Source organism: Trematomus bernacchii, unplaced genomic scaffold (assembly GCF_902827165.1).
Source record: "Trematomus bernacchii unplaced genomic scaffold, fTreBer1.1, whole genome shotgun sequence".
NCBI classification, from domain to species: Eukaryota; Metazoa; Chordata; class Actinopteri; order Perciformes; family Nototheniidae; genus Trematomus; species Trematomus bernacchii.
The window spans coordinates 1,143,060-1,167,590 of record NW_022987876.1 but is presented as its reverse complement, the minus strand read 5'-3'; the positions used below and the strand labels follow the sequence as shown (position 1 = coordinate 1,167,590).

The following is a 24,531-nucleotide window of genomic DNA, read 5'->3' as shown; positions in this document are numbered from 1 at the left end:
TTTTTTTATTTATCCAAAAAAAAGTCATCTTTGAAAAAGTTTGGGAAAAATATATATATATTTTTTTTAATTTCATCTGTAAACTATTTTTTTTAAATTAAATCTGTAAATTACAAAAACAAAAAGTAATGTTTGAAAAATCGGTGTGATTCGTTTTTGTTAGGTTGTTGTTGTAATACTCAATACAGCCACAAGGGGCTGAAGTGCAGCAATACTCAATACAGCCACAAGGGGCTGAAGTGCAGCAATACTCAATACAGCCACAAGGGGCTGAAGTGCAGCAATACTCAATACAGCCACAAGGGGCTGTAGTGCAGCACTACACCAGAATGTCCAGGTGGAAAACTTTAAATATCACCCTGGCATTTGTTTCACAGATTGCATTTTTTAAAGAATTTAATACAATTATCCTGTCGGTTTCATTTGTTGTGCTGTTTTTATAGCATAAACACGGGAGAGAAAATAATTGTAATTCTCATTTGACTCTCCAGGATTCTGTAGTTTTTTAGTGTTTCTTCATGTTGTTACTTGTGGAAGAATGTCTTCCTCTAGAGGCTGCAGTGTGCATTACACCCGGATAACATTACTGATATCCTCTCAGCTTCAGTCACACAATTCAAGTTAAATGTTGTATTCTTTCAGTTTTTGTAATAAAAGAAAAAAAACGTCTTCAGCTGTGGTGTTTTTATGAATCAGGTTTTAAATGATTAATATTTAAAGGTCACCTATCATACTATTTTTAGGCAATAGCATAGGTCTCAGATATATACAAATATATAAAAAAACATGTCTATGAAGTGTTTTGCTCAACATACCAAACAGATCACCCATTCTAGCCATGCCTCATATCCCTCTATTTCACTTCCTGTTTCAAAAGTGCTGATTTGGGGTATAAAGCGTTAAAGGTCCCATGTCATGCTTTTCCGGTTATTACCTGTCCCCTTGTGTGTTATGAAGGTTTTTCTGCATGTAAACGGTCTGCAGAGTCACACACCCTCAAAGTACACCCTGTAGCGAGTAAAACTCTAACACAGAAAAGACCTGTCTATGCTGCCCCAGAACGCCTCGTTGGACATTTCTCCTTTTCTTCCTGGGTACAGTGACGTGCCCATACCCAAATGGACCAATCCGTGAAGCTCCTCACACACAGACACTCTGGTCGGCTGCTGTGATGTAGAATTGATTAAAGCTCAGATTCACACAGAAATAAACTGCAACCGTTTATTATGAAACATCACAGAAATACTGAACAGATAAAATGTTAATAACCTCGTTTCATCAGGAGCTGATCTGCCACGACTGAAATGAGTTGTTTTGATCAGACTAATGTAAACATCCCAAATACATTTAACTAAAGGATTATATTTTAATTACTTTTAATTGGAGTCTTTTTCACTAAATTCAGATTTTATTATCCAATAAAAAGGTCAAAAGTGAGCATTAGTTTGTGTTTTGATGAATCAGAATCAACAACATCAGAAACATTACAAAAAAAGTAAAACATCTGTACATCGTTATCGAACAAAACACAATAAACGTCGCAGTCTCTTCGTTTCTATAAAATATAATGTTCGTTTTAACTTCATTTACAATATTTTAAAACATCTCGTAGAAAGTCGGCGGGTTGTAAAGGCGATGATCAGAGAGAGAGAGAGAGGACGGAGTTTCCTCTGGGTTCATTATGCTCGTTTAATTAAGAGTAAATAATTACGATGTAGTGGAAAATATATTCTGAATTTTGAGGGAAAAGTCAGAATTTTTACATTTTGAGGGAAAAGTCAGAATTTTAACATTTTGAGGGAAAAGTCAGAATTTTAAAATTTTGAGGAAAAAGACAGAATTTCAAGAAACATGTCAGGATTTTGGGGGAAAATAATTGAGATAACTGATTCAAATCAATTATATAGGTAAACATTTTCCTTCCAATTAAGACCGTATCAGGCTTAGCGACCGCCTCACCTGAATAACTCCGATTACAAATAAAATATTTATGTCTCAAATTATTCAGACTTTTTAAACCAAAATATTACATCTTTTTTGTTTTTCAGGAAATTTAGTAAGTAGTAGATTTTGTACCAAATTTTGAATTTTCGGACAATTTTTAAGCTTTAGGTATAAAATTATTCACTTTTTTTCTCTTAATTGTGAAAAAGTGTGTGTGTGTGTACCTGTAGTGTAGTGATGGACTTGTGAGCGTGCATCAGGTGTGTGTGTGTGTGTGTACCTGCAGTGTAGTGATGGACTTGTGAGCGTGCATCAGGTGTGTGTGTGTGTACCTGCAGTGTGGTGATGGACTTGTGAGCGTGCATCAGGTGTGTGTGTGTGGTGATGGACTTGTGAGCATGCATCAGGTGAGTGTGTGTGTGTGTACCTGCAGTGTGGTGATGGACTTGTGAGTGTGTGTGTGGGTACCTGCAGTGTGGTGATGGACTTGTGAGCGTGCATCAGGTGTGTGTGTGTGTGTGTACCTGCAGTGTAGTGATGGACTTGTGAGCGTGCATCAGGTGAGTGTGTACCTACATTTTGTATTCACTTTTTTTTTCATAATTGTTCCCTTTTTTTCCTCTGAATATTAAGACTTTTCTTTTCAAAATATTCTTCACTTTTTGCTCAGTAAATTTAGACTTTTCCCAAATATATATTTGAGCTTTTTTATCAAATGATAGAGACATTTTCTAAATATTTCAAATTCTGCAGACCTTTTTGAACACACTTTTAAATATATGCAACCCTCTCTTCTCCAATTCGACATTTACACACCCATGCACCAGGTAGCATTTTATAAGACCAAATAAAACGTATTTTACATCCAGACTTTGCCCCGTTTTAAGATCGCTAAAGACCTTTAAATGTGCTCCAAATGGCACTAAACCCAGTCTCTGTTGTTCATGTTGATTCTAAACTGTATTCCTTTGAATGTGGAGTTCATATGTTGTTTTCAGAATTAGAGATCTGACTTTAAACCCGTGTTTTATGGCGTGTTAAACTCAGAGGAAACCCGGTGAGGTTCCAGATGTTTCTGCTGACGTTCCTCTTCTGCTCCGATGCTACACAAAGGTTTACAGACGATTATCATTTGCACCCCATAAAGAGGAAACCGTCCGTCCATCAGTGTTTGAATCCAGGAGGAAGAGGAGGATGAGGAGGAAGAGGTTGGTAGCAAAGTTAAGGCGCTGGCGGCTGAAACAGAGTCTCTGTTTTCATCTGAGAATAAAGAGTTTGATAAACGTGTTCACATTATTCTGCTTCACGCTCTAAGTTGTCCCGTATTTCATTATTATATTTCACACTTTATTTTGGAGAGTTTGAAACGCCTGATGAGGAAATATTGTCCTTTATTATTAATTGTTTAAAACACGTTGAAAAAATCCGGATCCCATGGATTCGTTTTTATAGTTCATACAGAGCAGAGACATGGTACAGTGTGAAAATGAACATATCTGGTCGGGCAAATACGGAGGACGAAAGCTGCCAAAATAAAAAAATAAAACAGATAACAAATGAACTAATTAAACTGCAAATAAAAAATGTAAACAGAAATATTAACTTATATCATATTCATCAATTAATCCTTGCTTACCTCTAATATTATTTTTAATGCATTTAACGGCATATTATCAACTTAACATTATTTATGTATTTGTTATTTTGGCAGTTTTCTCCCTCCATACATTAAACAGTATATGGTATATTTCTGCAGCTCTGAAACATCCAGTTTTAGTCCCACTCTCAGTCTGCGGAGAGAATATTGCGAACACGGGAAAAAAAAACGTATATGGTATATTTCTGCAGCTCTAAAACATCCACAGTTTTTATGGAGAACGGGGAAAAAAAGAATCCCTGTCTTCGAGGAATCGGCGTCCGAACGTCCTGTCCATAGCGATCAAAACCTCTTTCACTCCTTCCATCTATCTCGATAGAAATCGTCTCTACTACAGCAGTTTGTTTTACCTCAGCACATGGAGATGGTGACATTGATGCCCAGGTTCCCGTTGTCGGCGAACAGGTGAGCGATAGACGTGTCGAAAACCAAGCAGTCGCTGTTCATAATTGCCGCAGAAACTCCGTCGTGAATCGAACGCGGTGTCGCTTCCCAGGTGAGTCTCCGCCGGTTCCCGTTGAGCTCCAGGCGGTAGGCGAAGTTTTCCGCCTGTTTTCTGGTTCCGATGAGGAGAACGACGGCGAAGAACTGCTGGTGGCCCTCGTACTTCTCCTGCTTCTCCAGGACCAGCATGAAGTGGTGGCTGAAGCACGACTGCATCATCACCCAGTCCACCGCGCCCGGCAGGTTGATGTCCGTCGCCAGGAACACGATGTCCTCGCCCTGAGGAGACGAGCGGTAACATTTCGTCAGTTTGAGTCAAACAGACCTTTTTACAGGCTCACAACCAAAAACACATCCAGAAAACCATTGACTTACAGACCAGGGGACCAGAAGTGAGGAAGCAATGTTTCTGAGCTGCAGCGTGCATGAGTGTGAGTGTGTGTGTGTGAGTGTGTGTGTGTGTGTACCTGCAGTGTAGTGATGGATTTGTGGGCGTGCATCAGGGGTGTGTGTGTGTGTGTGTGTGTGTGTGTGTGTGTGTGTGTGTGTGTGTGTGTGTGTGTGTGTGTGTGTGTGTGTGTGTGTACCTGCAGTGTAGTAATAGACTTGTGGGCGTGCATCAGGTGAGGCATCACAGCCTCCAGAGCTCCATGCCACTTGCAGGTGGCTCCAGGACAGGGACAGGTGTACGGTCTGAACTCACACACCTCCTCGTGCTCAGGCTTCTCGCTGTGGTGCAGAGAGAGCAGGCAGCCGGCCGACGAGAACTGGGGGGGAAGATATATGAGGTTAATATACTACACAGGTACCATCAGCTGCATGTAGTGTACCCAGGGGTGTAGTGTTGCCGGAACGCACTGGAACGATTTGTTCATCTGTCATACTAATCATACAATAAAGCCATCGAAATAATATGATACAGTAAAGTACAAGTACTTCTGGGTCTCTGTGTGTCATTCAACCCCCTAAAGGATGTGAGGTCCACCCCCCACTTAAAACATGTTCACATGGATAGGATACTCAATACATTTGCACACTTTTTATATAGTAACCTATGTCCATACGTTTCTGTTTGTTGGTCACGCCCGCGCGAGTCATAGGTGCGCTCGTGTACTTATAGCACTACGGAGAGTACCTGAATGCATGTACTGTATTTATGGTAAGGCAATTAATAGGTGATGCAATAATACAAACTGATTTTTTTTATAAATGCAAAACTTAAAAAAGGGAAAGTGTAATTAAATATTTAATTCCAAACATTATTTAAAATTATTATTTTATAAAAATATGTAATAATAATTTGTTTTGCGGTTTCCCCAAATTTCATAAAAATGGATTATTAATCTGGGGGAAATAAAAGAGTGAAATGCCCAAATACATTTATGGCAGTTTTAATAGCGTCCCTCCTCTGTCCGGCTGAGAAACATCACGATTAATAATTCACTCCTTATTAATGTAAATTATCCAGATATTATTTATATATTTATGGCTTCAGATTTCTGCTCAAATATCATGAGACGCTGCTGAAGGTCACAGAGAGGATCCCCCAACCCCCCCCCCCTCTTTTATCTTGAACAACAGATAGACCGGAGGGGGGGGGGGGGTCTTTAGTGATGCTGTCTGATCCTCTCCTCCATAAATATGAGAGGAATCACGGTTTGGAGGGACAGGGACTATTTTATCTGTTGTATTTGTTGTCTATGTCCTACATACATGTTGCTCTGTGGGAGGAGCCTGTGACTTCAGTTTGTCGTTGACACATCTACACTGTAGCTGCTGTGCAAATGACAATAAAGCTTTGAAGCTTTGAATCTTGAAAGGGGGTAATGTTTCCAGTTCTAGCTCCGTGCTTTACTGGTTCTGAACCGGTTCTTCTTTTAAGCCCCAGCTGTGTTTCCACCAACAACAACAGTGGGGTACTGCGTCGGGTCGATGCTCGTGTTGCTATTAAATCGTACGAAGCCAGATTAAATAAAATAACGATTTCTCCAACGTTATACTATGGCTATTTACGTTCCGTATGGCATCAAGGTACACAGGAAGAACCGGTGCTTAATCTGCACTAGCTCTGAACTGGAACTACTTTTGTTCTGTGCTCTTTTGGATCCGAACCGGTCCTTCTTTTTAGCCCCAGAGCCCAACTGGTGCTGCGTCATGACATCACTGTTTACCTCGCTGATTTTCAACAACAACAACAACAACATCAGGTACTGCATCCAGTCGGTGCCTATGTTGCTATTAAATCATAGGAAGCCAGATTAAATTAAAGAGCGTCTTCTCCAACGTTATAATAATAATAATTATAATAAGTATTCATTACATTTTTTAGAGCGCTTTTCCAAATGCTCAAATCTTGCCCTATCTCTATTCTATTTGTATTTACTTGCACTATTGTATCTGTTTTATTGTGTTGCACTGTTGGAGGAGCCTGTGAACAAAGATGTTCATTGACACTGTAGCTATGTACAAATGACCATAAAAGCCTTGAATCTTGAATCATAGCGCTTCACATTACATATTACACACATCAGACATGTAGCAGTGAATACTGTGTACAATACTCACAGGAGCAAATTAGGGTGAAGTGTCTTCGGCCCAAGGACACAATGGTTTGTCGCAGTGGCTGGTTTCAAACCGGTATTCCCCAACGCTCGTTAATCGGAGGATCAATGCTCCCGCCCTCTATACTAGCCTATACTATGGCTATTGACCTTCCCTAGATACGGTATCAAGGTATATTAGAGCTGGCCCCACTGCGGTGGAAACAGGAAGAACTGGTGGAAAGGGGCAACCGTCAGTGTGGATACTGTGATATTAATAATAATAAATTGGATTTTTAAAGCGCTTTTCCTTATGCTCAAAGGCACTTTACATAAAATCCGAAACAGTACAAAGAAAAACAAAACATAAATAGTAGTCCTATCCAAGTGTGAGTAAAGGGTTGTTGATCAGTTTGAAAGCTACATTGAATAAGTGAGTTTTGAGAGATTTTTTGAAGGATTCAAGAGTGTTGGCCTTTCGGATGTGGTATATTGTGTGTGTGTGTGTGTGTGTGTGTGTGTGTGTGTGTGTGTGTGTGTGTGCCTCACTGTTTGTCTGATTAAATATTCAGCAGCTTCCTGAAGAACAACAAGCTGCTGCTGGAGGACAGAAGACCCTCTCTCACATTTAACAAAGACCTTTAAAATACTTTAAACTAAAACCTCCTGTAAACTGAAACCCAGCAAGAAATAAACTCACCACGATCAATACCAATCAGGCTGAGTGTGTGAGGTGAGTGAGTGTGTGAGTGAGTGAGTGTAGTGAGTGTGTGTGTGTGTGTGTGTGTGTGTGTGTGTGTGTGTGTGTGTGTGTGTGTGTGTAAATGGATTAGAGGTAAAAGGATTCCTCCATCGTGCTTCATTTTTCACCAGGAGAATATCAGGAGTCTGTTTCAGATCGATAATGAAGTCATTTCTAAATCAGATGAAGACCCGTCACCCTGTACGGTTTAAACTCTGCGATGTTAAACCACTGAGCTCACAGAGAACGTGTGAATAGGAAATCAAAGCGCTGCATATCGTTGCTATCGACAAGGTTAGTTTGAAAGCTCAGAGGCAGGTGGTGTGTTTGGGTTACGCTTCTCAAATACGTTTAAATAACAGTATGACTTGTCCATCTTCAGAGATTGAGGGGTACGTTGTATTTAGGAAATAAACAGCTGAAACCATTGTCTTCCTGTGGGACTGAGCAGTAGCATCTTTAAGACGGTGTTTGTAGAAAGATATAGTGCGAGTACTGTGTCTCTGATCTTCTTTATAAGATATATAAATTATCTCGAGAACATGAAGCCAGTAAACAAGATGTCTCCTGACGTAAACAACAACGTGACGTAAACAACAACGTGAAGTCGGAGCTCCGTAAAAACAAAGCTGTCTCTGCCGTCTGACGCTCCGTTTGATTCTCAGATTTCTGGAGGAATTATACAGTTTTTGAGGAACAGAAATATTGTTTTCTGGCATCACTTAAAGTGGACCTATCATGCTATATTTGAATAATATAGTGTAGGACCATACCCATACAAGGCATATTTATACTTTTTTCTTTTCAAAATACCAAACAGATCATGCATTTTAGCCATGCCTCATTTCGCTCAATTTGCACTTTTTTTTAGCTCTGCTCTGCAAGGGCAGATTATGTGAGAACAGCACCACCTACAGGCCTGGCATATGTACTACAGCGTCTCCAGCGCTTTCGAACGGCAATGGCCGTGTCTGTCTCCTCCTGATTGGTGGAGTTGGCCCAATAGCCGTAGCGCCACCGTCCTGACGTCAGGACAGTGTTCAAATCTGGATCAGTTTTTATCAGATCCGTTGCAGCCCCTTTTTTAGAGATTTGGGTATGGAGGAAAATAGAGAGGGTTGTGTTTTCTGACACTTGGTGAGTTCCCTGGAACACCGGGGACACATATTCATGTAGAAAAGACGTACAAAAGTGCATTTTGCATGATAGGTCCCCTTTAACATTTTACGGGGAAAATCAGCCTTTTGGTTTGAGGGCGCAGCGCTCCTGTTACCCGGTGCAGACAAAACCCTGGATATCATGTACGGATCAACCAAAGGCACACATTGATGTTCAAAGTCCTGAAAGATATTATTTTAAATAGCTTCTTTGCTGTCTTGTTTCCATAAGATGGCTGATATATGATAAGATAAAGTAATTTACCCGGCGCAGACAAAACCCTGCTCATAAAACTAATTAAAATATAAATATTCTTAACTTTTCAGATGGTCATTGTCCCAGTTGGTCTTGGCAACCAATCAAATCAAGCAGGAGGTGGGCTTTATTACGTATCCACTTCCTTCCTGTTTTAATGAAATGGTGGGCGAGCTAGCAGCTAGCTAGTTAGTGGTTTGACTGTTGTCTCAATTCCCATAGTTAGTTCAATGCACGTCGTACATTTTGAATACTGAAGCAGAGCGTGGATTTTGACCGTGTAGCGTTGAGTCAAATCCAACATGGCTGCCGTGCCCTCACAGGAAGTGACAATAACACCTGTTAGCTAGATAGCCAGCAAGCAATGGTATTGTACGCAGCAGCAAATCACAACAAACTGCTCAATAATCGGATAAAATGAACCGGACGCACAAGTATTGAATATTGAATAAACCCATATGTACAAAACGCTTGTTAGCGAAGAGGGCGGATAAAGAAGTGATCCACATTCAACTTCTAGACCACAGGAGTACGCAAACTGAGAAACAGAATATATAAAAAGGGAATTCAGATCTCATGTTGTGATCACAGTAACGGAGGTGATCTCAGTGTTTCAGCACAGAGGACTCTTTTGAGAGAGATTCAAACACAGCGCTTCGTGGAAAAAACTCTTGTTAGCGACATTTTGAAGGTTCGTTTGACGATCAAATCAAAACACTCCTAGAGATTATTGGACTCTTCCCTACAACAACAAACAGATCCACTGAAGCAGGAGAGCCTGGTCACCTGCGGACTCACCTGTCTGCCCGTCAGCGGTTTGCTGTGTCCGATTGGTCGGCCGCCCCTGACCTCTGACCCCTGCTGTTGTCCGCTGTTGGCCGTTAGCCCCGCGGTGCTAGCTGCAGCGACGCCATGGTGACGGGGAAAACCGAGCAGACAACGCCACTGACCCAACTCCCGGAGGAGAGGCAGGCACGAGACCGGGCACAGCATCACACACACTACACACACACACACACACACACACACACACACACACACACACACATATATACACAGGCCGGGATTACTTACAAACTCTGAGTCCACAAACGTTAGTTAGCACCTGATTAGGCCAAACTTGACCCACTCTACCATGCTGCACTGCGATACATATCAAATGCACCCTATAGGACTCATCATTGCACACTGTATAGCCTAACTGGATGGTCCTCACTTACTATGCGTAGGATGCAGCACTGGTTTTTATTAATGTATAAAGCCACTTTAGGTAAGCTTCCACTCTACATATGTGTCAGATTTGCTCCAGTTTGTGACTCTCACAACCTCAGACCCAGTGCCTGGATACGGGTCCAGGTTCCTGCTGTGCGGACTGAGGCTGGAAAAAGGAGTCTTTCTTATTATGGTCCTTGGTCTTGGAATGACCTTCAATCACGCCTCAAACTGAGGGCACTTGTCTCAATAGCCAGTTTTAAATTGAAGTTGTCTGAGGTCCTCACCACCAGCTGCTCTTACAGTAACAAGTAGTGTACCTTTCTTACTGTCCCAATGTGCACAATGTAGTGACTGCTTTTTCGTCTTTTTGTTTACTTAGTTGTGTTCTCTGTATTTTATATGTCTGTGTTATGTGTAATAATGTGTAACGTTGCTGCCTTCTTGGCCAGGTCAGCATTGTAAATGAGATTTTGTCTCAATGTTTTCATCTGGTTAAATAAAAAAATGAGCTGTGGTTGCGTATCAGACTACAGACACCAAGTTGATGGCGTTTCCTGATAATGTCACAGTAATTGGTTTATGGCATGCCATGGACGATACAAATAGTCTTAAACGCAGTGATCTCACAATCTACCCGTCAACGAACCCCATTATTTCCGTGATAATACGACATCGTTAGCAAGAGATTAGTGTGTAAACTAGATAAATTAAGTTTATTTATTCTCACATTTTAATGCCTTTTTTAACGTTTTTAAATGGTATTAAACTGGCATATAAAGTCGTTTGATTCCACTGGTACTGGTGTGGACTATAGCGGCGTTTCTCTCCAGAGCTACACGCTGGTTTGTGTCCTTAATCCAGGGTCAGATTTCGAGGGTTTCTTTATGTTTTTGTCCCTCTCCGCTCTCCGTAGGAACAGATCAGGCAGCAGCTGTTTGAGCAGACTGCAGGAACACGTGGAGATCAGATATCAGAGATTAAAACATCACGTCACATGTGGAAATAAATCCTTTTTACACCGACGAGGACGAGAAGCAAAATCATACGGCCTTTTTTATTAAATAGTCAATTAATATAGCAGCTCTGGTTAAATCTGAGGCAGAAATGATGTCCAATTAACTCTGAATTATGATATTAGGTATTAATTAAGGCTGGGTATTATAACAATATATCTGGTTTATTGGCAAGTATAAGGTTTCCAAAACACAACACAATATCTCGTCTTAAATCAGGGTAATGATAAAGAATTTTAACATTTAATTAATAATTCATGTCTTTTTACAAACTAAACACCAGCTGCTCTGCTCTCATCATGAATACCTCAGACAGGACACAACATGCCGTATGTTTGGAGACGAAGGACCTTTCTCATTATTTCTAAACAATAACAAAGATACCCGCTGACTCCATTTGAGAGGAGACACTTGACTACAGTTTTACACAACTAAAGACCTTAAAGAGTTACATTTAAATCTAACAAATCCTTCACGAATAACAAAACTGCAGCTTTTTGGTTTATCAAATATCAGAAAAGAGAATCTTAAAGGATGTGTTTGAATGTTTAAATATATATATATTCACGTTAATATGATATAAAACAGAAACACACTTTCCATTTCTGCAGGAAAAAAATATTAGAAAATACAATTAAATATCACAATCATAACAGTCTATTGTTTAGGTGACGATCGAGTAATCTATTACTAGAAACTCATCAATAATCAAGTGTTTAAGGTGCTAAAAATAACAACAACAACCAATACATAATCAATCAGCACACACACACACACAAACACACGTACCAGCAGTAATGCAGCTCCGCTCTCTCTCTCCTGCTGCAGCAGAAGAAGAAGAAAGAGAGGGGAAAAAAAACTGTTTTCTTCTTCTGTGGTCACGAGACCAGGCACCGAGAACACCAACACACACACACACACACACACACACACACACTGACACACACACACTCCGCTGTGTATCAGACTGTCCAACCTAGCGACCGGCGACACACACACTCTGCTGTCAGTGAACGTCTCTTGGACAAAACATTCAGCCAGCAACACGGAGACGCATTAACACACACATACACACACACTCTGCTGAAAACACACACACACACACAGAGTGGGGGCGGGGAGAAAGAAAGCAGAGAGAGAATAAAGGGGGAGTATTGCTCCTCCTCCTCCCAGCATCTGTCCACACACTCACACTGTAGTCTCTCCTCTGCAGTGTTTACATCACGTGTGTGTGTGTGTGTGTGTGTGTGTGTGTGTGTGTGTGTGTTCTGCCTTTATTCACTCATGACCTTCACTTTCTTTCTGACGCTGTGTTCACACTGAACGCAGAGAAGATGTTATCTTTGAAACAGATGTGCCTCCATTGGACTCCTTTGTTTACATCCAGAGCAGTCACATCACTTTCCACTCACGCTCCTATTGGCTAGCGCTCCAACACATTGTACGTGATAGGTTAAGGGGCGGGACATCTGTAAGCGGTTGACCAATCACAACAGAGCCGGCCAGCTAACCAATCAGAGCAGACTGGGCTCTGGTTTCAGACAGAGGGTGAAATGAGGTGCTGCAGCACAGGCAGTATGAGAACAATAAAGAGCTTTTGAACATTTGAAGAAAGTCAGAAGAGCGCCCCCTCCTGGTGAAACACAGTTACTGCAGTGAATACTTTGATGCAGCGGCATGAGAACGATGTATTTGATTGAAAGCGTTCAATTAAAAACCTGCTAATTCCTCCCATCATGAAGTCAAATTATCTTTGTACGCAGCATTAAACTCATGAGGAAAATAAATCAGAAATCTGGAGGCAGGCCTAAACCCTAATTCAATTACACACTGATGAGCACTCAGAGGAGCACATCCAACACACACACACACACACACACACACACACACACACACACACACACACACACACACACACACACACACACACACACACACACACACACACACCACACACACACACACACACACACACACACACACACACACACACACACACACACACACACACACACACACACACACACACACACACACACACACACACACACACACACACACACACACACACACACACACACACACACACACACACACACACACACACACACACACACACACACACACACACACACACACACACACACACACACACACACACACACACACACACACACTTTTAAAATCAGAATTTCCTTGAATGCCACAAGGTAATCGAACAACATTTATAATATTACAGGGTTTTGTCTGCACCGGGAAAACAAAATACAGATCTTTCCCGTAAAATGTTAAAGGTCACCTATCATGCTATTTGTAGGCAATAGCATAGGTCTCAGATATATAGAAGTGTTTTGCTCCAAATACCAAACAGATCACCCATTCTAGCCATGCCTCATATCCCTCTATTTCACTTCCTGTTTCAAAAGTGCTGATTTGGGTATAAAGCTTTAAGAAATTAAAAATTGATAAAAAAAAGGAGGGGTCTGAGCTCATGCGGGACCCGGCAGCTACCGTCTAAACTAGATACTGCTGTGATGAAACGCCATATCATGGATTATCAAGGATTATTTCTGAAACAGTATGGAGCTCAAAGGCTTTCTCTCTTGCTGGTTATACCACAAGGTGAGTTCCTTTTTATTTCCTGCTTCTTCACACACATGCTCTCCAGTAGAGGTTAGCTCTGAGTGTTAGCGATGCTAATGTAAACACCGACCATATTACGTCCAAAACAGTCGGGCATTGTTTCTGATAGCAACTTTCTGATAGGGCCGTGGGTCCACATTTCAGATATTACGTCATATCGGACGCACATCTGGATCAGCTCCGTTGTTCCTCCGTTTTTAGAGATTTGGGTACGGAGGAAAAGAGAGAGGGTTTTATTTTCTGACGCTGCGTGAGTTCCCCGACTCACCGGGGACACATCTTTATGTAGAAAAGACATCAAAAAGTGACTTTTGCATGATAGGTCCCCTTTAAAGTGATGCCAGAAAACAATATTTCTGTGTGTCAATAAACTGTATAATTCCTCCAGAAATATGAGAATCAAACAGAGCGTCAGACGGCAGAGACAGCTTTGTTTTTATGGAGCTCAGACGCCACGTTGTTGTTTACGTCACGTTGTTGTTTACGTCAGGAGACATCTTGTATATGGGCGTCATGTTCTCAGATAATTAATATATCTTATAAACAAGATCAGAGACACAGTGCTCATACTTTATCTTTCTACAAACACCCCTGGTTACTTTGACTATATTACCAGATTTAAAGTGTTGCTTTTGCATGAGTCTCAGTGTTACAGAGCAGTCATTAAATCAACCAATCAAGTGTCAAATGTTAGTCAACTTGTGCAAGAAGATGATATTTATAACGTCATGTGTGTAAATATGAAGGGACTAAATGAAATACATGAAATCCCTTTATGTTAATGCGTGTTTATGATTTATTTGTGTGTTTTCTGAGTGTGTTCTCGGCTCTCTTTGCTCTCGCTGCTCGTCTTTCAGTCGGCCTCAGACGCTCACTTCAACTTTAATGCAATCAGAGGCGTGATCCGGACTTCTGCACCACATTATCACACATACTCTGCATTATTACGGTCCTTTAATCCCTTCTTTAACACGCTTTCTTATGAGATGCATTTATCTGCTAAAGTTAAACTTTAAACATCCATGACTTAAACACTTTATCCAGGATAAAAGCCACATAGCTGCACCTGCAAGGTGAATACAGCTGGTAACAGAAAAAGTGTTTGAATGCGTACATTAACAGGTTTATGATATCACTGCCCCGTCCAAGACACGAGTGGATCGGACTTTAATTACATTTGACTCGAGTGTTTCGTCAACTTAATGTGTTGCTTAAAATAATACTTCTGCATACAGTATGTGACACTGTGAGTGTTGCACGGCCAGATACGGCTCAGCTGACTCAGATAAGGAAATATATGATACATTATGATGTGATATGATATGAATGATAATGGGACACATCAACGTCTGCACTCACAGTGCCGCGGACTGTACGTAATGTTACTCTGATCCGGTTACTTATGTTGTGGCAGATATTTAAGTAAACTTTCTTAACGCTAATGTTATAATAGTCAGATTGCTCTGAAGATGGGAGGGGATATTCTATTCATTTTCACGTTCACACAGTCAGTTGATTTTGGCCGGCCGTCTTTCCTGCAACGGCAGTTTTTCTGTATTTCCTCTATCCTGTAATATGAATTGATCGCTTTAAACTCCGCACACGGAGCTCTGATTGGTCAGCAGGCGGTGCTTTCACTGAGTTGATCTCTTAGCCTGCAACCTAACCTGCTCTGGACCAGAGGCCTGTACTACGAATCAAGTTCAACATAACCTGGATATGTTTGAGTTAGCCGGTTGACTTAATCCAAAACAAACCCGCTCTCGCTAAACGGTCCTACGACGCTGGCTATCAACTCGATCGCTCAAGCCAGCCGTGTCCTATCTAGTTAGGTGCGCGTTCACATAAAAGGGGTGGTATTTGGAGTGATCGACCAATCACAAACATGGACAAGCGTACTGACAGCGCAGCGTCATACTTCCTGAATGAAAAGTCAACTAATATTAGACAAATATGAAGACGTTAAACTTTAAACATCCATGACTTAAACACTTTATCCAGGATCAAAGCCACATAGCTGCACCTGCAAGGTGAATACAGCTGGTAAAAGAAAAAGTGTTTGAATGCGTCCATCAACAGGTTTATGATATCACTGCCCCGTCCAAGACACGATCTGACTTTAATTACATTTGACTCGAGTGTTTCGTCAACTTAATGTGTTGCTTAAAATAATACTTCTGCATACAGTATGTGACACTGTGAGTGTTGCACGGCCAGATACGGCTCAAGAAGCTGACTCAGATAAGGAAATATATGATACATTATGATGTGATATGATATGAATGATAATGGGACACATCAACGTCTGCACTCACAGTGCCGCAGACTGTACTTAATGTTACTTTGATCCGGTTACTTATGTTGTGGCAGATATTTAAGTAAGCTTTCTTAACGCTAATGTTATAATAGTCAGATTGCTCTGAAGATGGGAGGGGATATTCTATTCATTTTCACGTTCACAGTCGGTGATTTTGGCCGGCCGTCTTTCCTGCAACGGCAGTTTAAACTGTATTTCCTTTCTCCTGTCATATGAATTGATCGCTTTAAACTCCGCACACTGAGCTCTGATTGGTCAGCAGGCAGTGCTTTTTTCCTGGAACCTATCCTGCTCCGGAGGCTAGCCGTTCAGAATAAGTTATCTAGCCCGCTAAGAAGTGAACCAGCGTCGTAGGACCGGAAATCCCTGAAGTTAGCTCGCTAAACGAAAATCCTGCTTCGTAGTATAGGCCCCAGGTTAGCCATTCAGCATAAGTTACCATGGAGATCTAGCCCGCTAAGAAGAGAACCAGCGTTGTAGGACTGGAAACCCAGAGTTTACCCTGAAGTTAGCTTGCTAAGCGAAAATCCGGCTTCGTAGTACAGGCCTCTGGCCTCCGGTCTATGTACAAGCTGGTGGAGTGAAGTTATACTCAAATATACTGAGATTAAGAAGAAAATATAACTTTTTTTGCTGTAAAAAATGATTAAAAAAAACATAATTATTTAGCAAAAAACTCAAATATGATTTCAGATAAAGGTTGGAAAATGTCTTAAGAAAATAGCTGTTAACTCTGTGAGAAAACAGGTCATTAAAAACATAAACAATGAAAGATAATGGAGCCTTATGACGAGCCAACTCTTCAGAGAACATCTAATGTACTTCTTTAATCTCATCGCATGGGGAAAGTCAAAATTCCAGAATAATAATTGTAAACAAATACAAATACCATGTAAATAAACACATATTAAAAATACCAGCATTCATTTACTGAGAAAATCCACCACTGGTTTTAAGCATGTCCAAAAATAGAGAAATAATAATAAATTAAATAGTAATAATTCTAAATAAAATCACTGATAACAAAGGTAAGAAATATGTATTCTAAAATACTCCTAAAAAAAAGTAAAAAATACAACTTCAGACAAACTAAGGTTTTGTTGTGGTTCTGTATGGAGCCCCGTGACGTCAAAGAACGCACACGAACGCACCTGTGTGTCGCAGAATGAGAAAGTCGTATGTGTCTGAGTGTGTGTGTAAGAAATAATAATACATAAATTAATAATAAATAATAATTCTTAATAAAAGCAATCATCACAATGCTGAGAAATATTCAAACTAAATCACTCGTGAAAAAAGTAAAAAATACAACTTCACTTTGTTTTGGTTCTGTATGGAGCCCCTGACGTCACAGTACGCACACGAACGTACCTGTGTGTCGCAGAATGAGGAAGTTGCCTGTGTGTGAATGTCTTTGTGAGAGTGTGTGTGTCTGTAGGTGTGTGTTTCTCCCTTCTGTTTCCCTCTCACCTTGCAGGGGAAGGGCAGAGTGGACGCCACCTTCTCCATTGCCAGGTTCCGGATGCTGGGGCTGAGCGGGCCGCGGCACGTCGGGCAGCAGCTCAGCTTCTGGCGGCACGCGTTACACACCAAGTGGCCCGCCTGGCACTGAAGAATGGGCGGCAGCACGTAGTCGAAGCACACCGGGCACTCAAACAGGGCCGTGAGCTCCGGGGACTGGAGACCGCCCACGGTGAGGGAGAAAGAAGGAGCCGCGGCGGAGGTCCCCGGTCCAGGAAGAGAGCTAACGCCGGTTGACGCTGCAGCGGCGGCGGCTACCGATATAGCGGCAGACGCGGCAGGACCTCCGGATCCTCCGTGCTTCACCGCGCCTGGTTTCCCCCCGCCTGCCCCCTCTGAGGACGGGCGGCTCATGGCTCCCAGCTACTGCGGTTCTTTTCCTCCAGAAGAGCCACCGTGATGGGATGTTTACTATCGGACTGTGGACTCCCGGAGCTCTGCTGCTGGACCCCGGAGACACATCCTCTTCTTCTGACGGGGGTATGGAGGGTGGAAACCAGCGGAAAAGGCGCGTTACTGCCTCCTACTGTACTGGAGGGTGGACCGGAATTATCTACCCCAAAAATAAAATAAAATTCGTTTTTAAAATGTCGTTATTAACTCTGTTTGTCTTCAATAATTTAATAATCTTCCTGGCAAATGAGTGATTCTACAATTTAGGGTACATTCCATGTCCATTGATGTCCATTGATGATAATTATAATTATTCTAAGTATTTTCTTCAAAAATATCATATTTTGCCTATTATTGGAAAGCATGTTATAATATCACACAAACATTATGTGCATCCTATGCTTTATTTAGCTTGAAATGTGTCATGATGTTCTTAAATTGTCAATTTTTGCTCTGTCCGTTTTTCAGTTGAGGGTGTCTTGGTTTCAAAATAATGAATAAAAACCATTAAAGTAAATAAAAAAAAGTATTCATTTATTTTAAAAGTCTAAATACTAAAGAATAATAACATCTTTTTAATTGATTTCCTCCTTTAAATAATTAAAATATCTTAATATATGAATGTCCGCAAAAGTTCTGTCAACTATGTTACTAAGAGAACTCCCCCCCTTTAACTCAAAAATGGTTTGTCCCAATACCATGTCACCAGCATCACATGATGCCATGTTCCTCTTTGGCAGACATTTTGAACACACTGTGGTGATTGTCCTCTAATTTTTTACAATATTTTATGTATAATAGCACATGGTCAATTAATATACTCATTGACAATCAACAATGTTACGTACATTGTTATGGTTTACAATTGTTTAATGATTTTAATTCAATTATATGTTCAAATGTGATGTTAACCTGTTCAAGAAAATGACATGTGGTCATCCAAGCAAGGCCTACCATTGAAGTGATGGGTCAAAATAGGGAAATTGTCAACTAAGTTACCTGTCAACTGAGTTACCCAGTACTGTAATAACTGTAGTAACTTAGTTGACAGGTAACCTAGTTGACAATTTGTAGGACATGTAGATGTCATTACACATCATTATCAATGGAATTTTGCACTTCTGCCTTGAAATTAACATAGTGCTGATGGTTAATAATATGTCCAGTCAACTATTTTATTTGCGTCAAATGTTTGACTTTCATTGTCAACTATGTTGCACCTCATTTTTTCAAATTTAAAATATCTAAAATAGTGCTTCTGATATCCTTTATAGTATAATGTATATCTACACAGGTTGGAGTTTTACATGACATCTCTTAAAACTATCAAAATGACCTGTATGCAGTGGCGGCCGGTCCATAGGGGCGCTAGGGGCGCCGCCCCACCTCTTCCCATATTGAAAAAAATAAAAATAAATAATAATTAAAATTAAAATAAAAAAAAAAAATGTTTAAAAAAATATATATGTTTTTATTTTTATTTTTAATGAACAAGGTAAATATTATATAATTGGTATCAGTAAAATGTATAATCTACAATAAAATCTCGTTTAAAATTGTGTTACGATGTCTAAAGTTACTGATAAGTCACATGTTTCCTGCCTGGCCTTGCCCATGCACCTTCTCTCGTCTGGGCGCTAAGAGAGGAGCCTTCAACCAGTGCAGCAGCAGCCACCAGCAGCTGACTGTTGCTATCTGTAACGTGTAAACTATGCCGCGAAAATATAATTTCAGCCAATCAGCGTCGTCAAAGATGACGGTCACCGGGCGCCAATGTCAGCGCCCAGTGCAGTCTGTGAGTAGTTTGGACAGTGACTCGTATCCGGTTGACGCAGTAGTTGATGAGGATGGCTTCGTGTGCAGGTGGAGTCTCCGGACCTCGGTCCCCGCCTAATTCTGTTCAAGAGCTAATCTCCAATCCTTTCGAAAGGAGAAGTTTGGCAGATAAATTGTTGCTTAAAGACCTTGCACCGGACCAACCCGATTTGAATATATCGCAGCAATCTCGTGAAAAAGACAACATTTATACACGAGGCTTCACAAGTAGCTGGTACACAAGAAAGGCTTGGCTAGCTGGATGCAAACAGGTAAATGCTGTCTTTTGTTTCCCATGCTTGGATATCACTTTATATGTAGAGAGGAGGTTTCCCATGGTTGTTAGAAGTTTATTAATAAGTGGGCATTTATCACAGAAGTGATTGTTCTGTCTCCACGTTTGTTGCATTGTCTGTGATGTATTTTCCAACGGTTATAGCTCCTGTTCTGTCCCAGCAACACTACACGGTTTGCAGCTCCACCACATTTTTGGTTTATCTTCGGTGTCGCTTAAAATCTGCTTCCCATCGGACTAAAACCTCCACGTAATCTGAAGACAGATACTTGAAGTTATTTAAACCTTTTGCAAACTTTATGTTCTTTCTTGCTCTAGCCTTGCCAGTTACATTGTACATAACACATATATTATCATTATGCTAACTGGTTGTTCGTGTTAGACGATGTAGCTTTTTCATTTCTGAGTTATTGCTATATGTAAATAAGCCTGTTTGTAAATAATCCTCAGAGAAACAAAGAAAAAACACAATTTATGACATTTTGTGCTGTGGTTATTTTTTTTTAAATTGCATTTATTCACAGTTCAGTTTGAAATGCTGTAGTGACTTGTATTGAACCACTTAAATATTTATAATTAATGCTACTGAAAAGATGCTATTAATTTTATATCTCACATGCAGTTCACTGTAAAGCTACTTGGTGAAGGTGTTGGTTCATAAAACATGAACAGTTTTAAGAAAGAAAAAAACAGACCAGTTCTGAGAACACAAATTCCTGGTAAAGTAGTAGATGTTCAGGTTGATAAATAATATTTTCCACACTGAAGATTATGGAGGTATTGATCAGTCTTCTCATATTTTTAAGCCTCGATTTCTCCTTTCCCCCCCCCCTCTAACATCACCAGAAGTCATCATTTAAGGGGTCATTTCTCGAAAAAAATTTTCGGGGGGAAACCCCCCGGACCCCCCGGGTAGGTCACTTACGGTACGTCAAGAGCCCCACCAAAAAAAAAGACCACCGGCCGCCACTGCCTGTATGGTAGTTTTATAATACAAAATATCCCTAAACTTAATGACAGTGCTGAACATATCACATGAAAAAACAAAACTTTAATACAATTATTTTTTAAACTTTAAAAAATCTTTGGATATATGGTAGAATAGACTCAAGAGCAGGGCTCTCCAACACGTCGATCGCGAGCTACCGGTAGCTCGCGGGCAGCTTTTCAGTAGCTCGCCGCTCGATTATCGATTATAGCGTAGTAAGGTTGCTTATTGATTTTTCGGCCGCGGCTGGACAATAACGTTTTTTTATTTTAGATTTTTTTCTGTCACACGAATATCAAATGGTCGGTGACGCAGAGATCAAGGAACAGACGTGACAGCAGCACAGCGACAACACACACGGAGCAGTCTGCTTTCTCCACCAGCACGAGTCCAGAACTAACAGCAGAATGACCCGCTCTGAATCAGGCCCTGTCGCTGCGCCTCAGAGACACACAGGGAGGGATTTGTGTTTTTTGAAAAACACTCGTTATCGTCATGTCAGGTTTTTGGTGAATTTAATCAAGTCTTGGATTGCAGAGTATGAATGTCCTCTTGCTATTTTCAGTTGATAAATACTTGTGTAAAGTTTGTGAAGGCAGGAGGAAAGCTTCCGCGATCACCGTCTCCTCTCCGTTCCTCCAAACCCCGCCCCCTCCCTGAAAATAATGAGTGACAGGCTGATAGTGACCCGATAGAAACTTTATTATTCACTTAATCACTGATTGAGATATGATGAAGCTAACTTAATCTCATACATTCATGGGATTTATGTAACAGTAAGACAGAGAATGTAAGTGTGCACCCACATGCACTATTTTTGTTTTTATAATGCTATTGTAAATAATCCTGCTGTTTTCAGACTCAAGTCATGTGTGTCTTTTTTTTAACAGAAGACCGTTGCTAGAAGCTGCAGCTAGACTGCAGAAGTATTAGTTTTTTGTTTTTGAGGATGGAACCATTTTCACACACAGATATAGGGAGGCTAGACCTATACAATTGATTTATTATGGTTTATAATTTAATGTCAAGACGAAGAAGAAGAAGAAAAAGATGGCTGAACAACTGTTCAGTGTCAATCCTGTGGAGATCTCCAAAATAATGTTCAGCTTAAGTCTCAGCAAAACTCACAACATTTCTGGAGCCTTGTAGACCCAGAAAACTATAAGAACATTCACCAAGCAGCACTGAAAATGTCTGCTTTATTTGGTTCTGTTCTACATACCTTTGTGAAGCAGCTTTTTCTGACATGAATGAAATCTAAATACAGAACAAGACCGACTGATGAACATTTAAATGACTCTATTAAGTGAACCTAAGTGGGTCCAGCATACACCTCTATGGTGGACTGTATGCAGTGCCATTAATCTCACTAACAAAAGAGTGAAATGCTTGTAAGGTGGTGATTAAGGACACTTATGTGAATGTTCAGTGATGTACTTATTATGTGGGCCATAATAATATGTGAGAAATCTTCGTTTTCTTGGACCTTATTTTTGATAAGCTTTAGGTATTGCAATTTCACACGTGTACAAAAGTATAGCTTAATTCAACTGATGAGGGCTATGTGAATAAATGTAAGCGATGTGATGCAAGTAGCTCTTGGCCACTTTCATTTTTTGAAAGTAGCTCTCAGATGAAGAAAGGTTGGAGACCCCTGCTCAAGAGCCTTTCAAATGTGATTTTACTTGAAGTGCAGGACTTAATCAAATGATTGTAATGACATCAAGTTTGTCCGTAACATAGTTGACAAACTGAGTAGTGAAAACATCCTTTCCCTTAAAATAAAATAAAATAAAAAAATGTTTAAGCTTTGCAACTAGTGGATATGTTACACTGAAGAATATACTAACTTGAACCACTGATTGTTCTATTGAGAAAGAACACTTTCTTTGTACTGTTTTGTTGATGTGAAATGCACCCTAAATTATAGAATCACTCAAATATATTTTTTTTATATTTTCTATTAATTCTCCATTTTACATTTAAATTTCATATTTTTATTGTATTTTTTATATATTTTTTTATCAGACTGGATGTTAATATTTTTTTCATTTATTTATTTTTTAAATACTTTTTCTCTAAAACATTTTCCTCAAATGTTTCCCCCTCCTCCTGTACTGGAGCGGGGACCGGAGTTATCAACCCCCAAAATATAAAATTAAAATAAATACGTTACTTGTCTGTCGCCACTTTTTTAGCTTTTTTCAGACTCTCTAAATAACCCTAACCCTAACCATAGGATTAATGTTTGTTATTTTGAGAAATGAAAAAGTTCATGTGCAGGAACAGCCACCCGCTATTAAAAAGTGGCGACAGATAACCCACAATTACGTTACATGACATGTTAGACACTTTTATCCAAAGCGACTTACATACTCAGTACTGTGGGCAATCCCCACAGGAGCAATTTGGGGTGAAGTGTCTTGCCCAGGGACACAACGACATGCTGACTGCAGTGGGGTTTGAACCTGTGCTCCCCCGATCCCAACACCAACGCACTCGGCCACTGCGCCACAGCCTCCCCAAGTACAATAAATATTTGTTCTTATTCTCTTGTTGTCTTAAATAATATAAAAGTATCCCATGCCAATATTTTTGTTTATATATTTGCTATTATTTCTCCATTTTAGATTCATATTTTTATTGTATTTTTCATATAATCTTTTTTGTACAAAGTTGGATTTGAATATTTTTTTATTTTTTTAAATACATTTTCTCTCTTTTTTAAAGATTTTCCTCAAATGTTTCCACCTTCCTACTGTACTGGAGTGTGGACTGGAATGATCTACCCTCAAATATATGTCTTAAAGGTCACCTATCATGCTATTTTTAGGCAATAGCATAGGTCTCAGATATATAAAAATATATAAAAAACATGTCTTTGAAGTGTTTTGCTCAAAATACCAAACAGATCACCCATTCTAGCCATGGCTCATATCCCTCTATTTCACTTCCTGTTTCAAAAGTGCTGATTTGGGGTATAAAGCTTTAAAAAAATTAAAAGGAGGGGGGTGAGCTCATGCGGGACCCGGCAGCTACTGTCTAAACTAAATACTGCCGTGATGAAACGCCATATCATGGATTATCAAGGATTCTTTCTGAAACAGTATGGAGCTCAAAGGCTTTCTCTCTTGCCGGTTATACCACAAGGTGAGTTCCTTTTTATTTCCTGCTTCTTCACACACATGCTCTCCAGTACAGGTTAGCTCTGAGTGTTAGCGATGCTAATGTAAACACCGACCATATTACGTCCAAAACAGTCGGGCATTGTTTCTGATAGCAACTTTCTGATAGGGCCGTGGGTCCACATTTCAGATATTACGTCATATCGGACGCGGATCAGCTCCGTTGTTCCCCGTTTTTAGAGATTTGGGTACGGAGGAAAAGAGAGAGGGTTTTATTTTCTGACGCTGCGTGAGTTCCCTGACTCACCGGGGACACATGTTGATGTATAAAAGACATCAAAAAGTGACTTTTGCATGATAGGAGACCTTTAAATAACCTAATAGTCTCCCTGACTCAATATTTTAATAAAATATTTTTTTCCATTTTATATTTCAAGTTCATATTGTTATTGTATTTTTTATATTT

At 40.2% G+C, this 24,531-nt stretch overlaps 1 protein-coding gene across 1 annotated transcript; it reads right to left on the bottom strand.

The window, feature by feature from the left end:
• Positions 1 to 1,207: 1,207 nt before the first annotated feature.
• Positions 1,208 to 18,136, bottom strand: siah2l (seven in absentia homolog 2 (Drosophila)-like). Its single transcript, XM_034113931.1, has 3 exons — positions 17,399 to 18,136; positions 4,633 to 4,812; positions 1,208 to 4,324 (listed from the first exon to the last, which is right to left on the bottom strand). The coding sequence occupies exons 1-3, from the start codon at positions 17,801 to 17,803 to the stop codon at positions 3,953 to 3,955; spliced, it is 957 nt and encodes a 318-aa protein (XP_033969822.1). The 5' UTR covers positions 17,804 to 18,136; the 3' UTR covers positions 1,208 to 3,952.
• Between the last annotated feature and the right edge of the window lie 6,395 nt (positions 18,137 to 24,531).

Coding starts and splice junctions, on each gene's coding strand:
- siah2l (XM_034113931.1), bottom strand. CDS start 17,803: ATGAGCCGCCCGTCCTCAGAGGGGGCAGGCGGGGGGAAACCAGGCGCG. Junction 4,813..17,398: donor CTCTGCCCTTCCCCTGCAAG/GTGAGAGGGAAA, acceptor CTTCCCCCCCAG/TTCTCGTCGGCCGGCTGCCT. Junction 4,325..4,632: donor AGTCTATTACTACACTGCAG/GTACACACACAC, acceptor TCGTCTCCTCAG/GGCGAGGACATCGTGTTCCT.